The sequence below is a fragment of the Argopecten irradians genome, chromosome 11 (genome assembly GCF_041381155.1).
Source record: "Argopecten irradians isolate NY chromosome 11, Ai_NY, whole genome shotgun sequence".
Lineage (NCBI taxonomy): Eukaryota > Metazoa > Mollusca > Bivalvia > Pectinida > Pectinidae > Argopecten > Argopecten irradians.
In genome coordinates this window covers 34,331,891-34,335,579 of record NC_091144.1, presented here as the reverse complement: position 1 = coordinate 34,335,579, position 3,689 = coordinate 34,331,891, and the positions used below count along the sequence as shown (strand labels likewise).

Sequence of the window (3,689 nt, the reverse complement as noted above, 5' to 3'; positions counted from 1 at the left end):
CTATCTAATGATAGTTTTGAATTATCAAATAATTTAAATCATTTATTTCAGAGTCAAAAGTTTCAAGTTTCATTTTTTTTTTAATTTTCCAAATGCAATACAGCATATAGGTTTAACACATAATAAATACATTCGTTGTTAGTTTCAAGATGGCGGAGGATAATTCCGATATACTTCATATCAAATTTAACAAATTGACTAATAAATGAGTATGATATACTACAGATTTATGAGAATTTTCTTTTTTTCTGTTCAAATATTTTCCCAGTAAAGTTAAGCTTTTTACATTTTTAGATGAAAATAACATAATTAACTCTAATACATTTGGGTGTTGGTGGTAATAAGCTTTTATAAACTTTTCTCGTAACTCAAAAGTGTAAGTTTTAATGTGCGTAATAGTTATCGATATGTTTTTTATCGAGTCATTTCGCCGCAAATTACTTCAGTATCGTGTTACATGTTATGACGTAAAAATCATTTTATTACTTCTGGATGTGCCATCACATAAGGATTGAAAAGCGTTTTTATTGTGTTTACGGTGGTATGAATGCAATGTGGATACAGTCATATTTAATGTAGCGCGTTAGCGCTACATGTATAATATGACTGTATCCACATTGCATTCATACCACCGTAAACACAATAAAAACGCTTTTCAATACTTATATTTACATTTTTTGTCCTCTAAAGTAGCTATATTAAAGGTTTTGAAACAATATATTGGTTGCTAAGTAGAGTAGCTACGGTAGTCTATGCAGCTACTGGAACTGGGTAAATATAATCCCTGGGTTTTTGTTACGATTTTCGTAAAATTTTATTTCATTCGAGTTTTAAATAATAAAAATTCAACACAATTTGTTTTTCTTCAAATATTTAATCGTTTCCGAAAGTGAATTAAACGCCTTTTAATACGTCGCTGTGTTAAATATTCAAACTGTCGGCAAGTCCGCGCATTGATAACACTGTCACTGTGAAGCGGCGCGTGACACTGCAGAGACACGCCATTTGTAAAACGAGCTGGATTCGTCAGTTGGAAAAGTTAAATGTGCATCCGTGGAATACGGAGTTAGTTAGCATCCCCGTGGAAGTATAATTAGACATAACGGAGGAGGAATACGCTTTGTTTTCATCCAAGGCACCGACATTCGGCATCAGGTTAGTACTAGGCCTAACTTCGTCAAGATTACGTGCGACTGTGTGGGAAGGTTGTAACACACGTGGTCGTGGGACGATTTCAGAATTTGAAGCTGAATTTTGAGGAGTTTCGCCAGATGCTAAGCAAGACAGTGTATTTGACAACGATTTCTTTTGTTGATTAGAGCATGTTCGATTGTAGGATCGTATAGCAGCTTCTGACCTGTGTCCAGACATGAACATGATATGTCGCGCTTCAAAGCCCGAGTCATTCATGGCAGTAATAGCCGTCGCGCGGAGGCAGTGTGCGGTGTATTTTTTTACACCGCTGTGTTTGCAAATTTCTGGCATGAAGCCAACGAATGTTCTTGGAGCAAGTGGTTTCTTAGTGTACCAAACTGCATTTGGGAGAGCATTCTTGTGATATTGATTGAACAACATTTCTGCTGATGGGTCAGTTTTATCTATCAGTAATTTCAACAATGACACGGGACAAAACTGGCCGGCAGACGGGACAGCATACATTTTTTTTGTGTTTTCATCCTCAGATTTTGAAATACCTCCAGTGTGATTTTTTTGGTGAGTTAAGTGCCTGAGGGTCACAAAATTTCCGTTTTCGTCCTCGGAAAACGCAAATGAATCTAAGCGCAGTTGCTTGTGGAATTCAAGCCCACGAGAAACGAAATGTAACGCCAAATTAAACCAAACCGCCTGTCGGAGGATGTAAGGAGAATTAAGGGACCCTTGCAGGTAAGTGCTGATTTTTTTCATGTCATTTTCAGGTATTACTTCTTTGTGTTTTGTTGCTCTGGATGCCCCTGTTGTCATTCGGACTTTTAATAGGCCATCAAGGGTTTTATTGGCGGGTTTAAACTGTTTGTCTCTAACAATATCGATATCTCTTTTCAAGTCTTGTAAATGACGGTTGATGGCGGCTCTAATGTTTATCATGGTGTTCTTATGGTAGACTTCGGCTTGTTTTTCTGTCAAATTTTCGTTTCGTTTTTGTACATTTCTAGGGGTAGCTTCACAGTAGAATTTTTTTAGTTTGGTTGCCAAGTTTTCTGCAGTGATGTCATGCATATCTGTGGTATGCCCATATACCTCGTTACTCCAGTCTGCAGGGAGAAAAAAAAACAAAAAACAAAGTTTATATTACTTTTCTCCTGTGTAATCGGTATTACTTGATAATTGCGATATAATTGAAGATGCAATTACTTGTAATTTCCGAAGCTGTTCCGGCGTTTTACACGGGTTAAATTTTAACAACACCGAGAGAGGACTATCAGCTGGATACCAGGTTTCTGCAATTTTTTTTTCATTTTTTTTTTAAACTCCTTATTTATTTATTGCAGTTTTACACATTTGATCAAAGCTTACCTTGGAATATTTTCATTCCCCATAAAGTGTTCTTTTGAGTACTTTTCGCTTGGGCGGATATGGTAAACTCTTCAATTTCTTCTTCTGAGAAACTTTTAAATCTTGGCTTAGGCGCCGGCATAGCAGGTAATCCTGGCTGGGGAATCTGGATGTCTTCGCTCTGTCTCAAATCTCTCAACATTTTCTCAATTTCTATGTTCGAAGCATTATCGGATGCCTCAATAACAGTATTACTTGAAAACAACTCATCAAAGGAATCTTCATCACTAAAACTGAGCCCATCCGGCAAAGGGACATTGAACTGACCAATGTCCATGTCTTTAAGACTCTCATCAGTGTCCGACATATTTTGCTCCATGATCATGATGATTGTTGAGCAGACGATTCTTTTTATGTTGATGAAGGGCATGCGTCGGAAAAATGTTTTTTTTTTTTTTTTTTTAATGGTATAATATTATTTGTAGAACTTTTTGTGTGTTTTGGTACATATAGTTTGTGTTTGTTATGAAATAGGAGCTCATAGTACATGTGTTTTTGTTTTGATGAAATCTCGTTGGAGCGTGAAGTAAACAAAGAAATAGCCAGGGGCCATTTTGATTGTAATATTCATCCGCCTAACTATGCTTGTCGTTGCTATGTTACCTGACCCGACTTACAGTGATATGAATACAGACTCGTTTTACTATGCCAAAGAAGACCAATATGTAAATATATGTTTTACACTTTGAAAATTGAGTAGGTTAAAGTCAGTAGGGATACAGAAGCGGCATGATGGACACAAACAACAACATTTGTAGAAATCATCATTATACATACAAAGCTGCGCCACCAATGATTTGATATATGATGTACTTCGGGTTAATGTTGTAGAAACCGCTGAATTTTTATGTGGCAACCCTTGTGAAAATGCATTCTGCTTTTTCCTTGACTGCCCTGGATTTGATATTGAGAGGCCTTTACTTTTTATCGCACCTCGGACAGAAATGTCCCCAAATGATTGGCGGAGAGCCGTCACGTGGTGACCCCCTAACACTGGTTAGCAAATTTTATTATGGTGCAATATGGCGGCTGTCGCCCTCGCTAGACTGGTTCCCTTCCCTTAGTTCTCTACTCTCCGCCAGGCTGCGCTCCGCTCACTAGGGACCGGTAGCGGGTAACCATGATGATTTTTTTGA

General features: G+C 37.5%; 1 protein-coding gene across 1 annotated transcript; it reads right to left on the bottom strand.

The window, feature by feature from the left end:
• Positions 1-508: 508 nt before the first annotated feature.
• On the bottom strand, positions 509-3,354 carry LOC138335384 (uncharacterized). Its single transcript, XM_069284441.1, has 2 exons — positions 2,515-3,354; positions 509-2,252 (listed from the first exon to the last, which is right to left on the bottom strand). Exons 1-2 carry the CDS (start codon positions 2,921-2,923, stop codon positions 1,027-1,029), a joined length of 1,635 nt encoding a protein of 544 aa, XP_069140542.1. The 5' UTR covers positions 2,924-3,354; the 3' UTR covers positions 509-1,026.
• Between the last annotated feature and the right edge of the window lie 335 nt (positions 3,355-3,689).

What these genes read in the sequence shown, in the direction of transcription:
- LOC138335384 (XM_069284441.1), bottom strand. Translation starts at nt 2,923, where the DNA reads ATGCCCTTCATCAACATAAAAAGAATCGTCTGCTCAACAATCATCATG. An exon ending in GGGAATGAAAATATTCCAAG is followed by an intron (nt 2,253 to 2,514) that starts GTAAGCTTTGAT and finishes TTCTCCCTGCAG; the next exon opens with ACTGGAGTAACGAGGTATAT.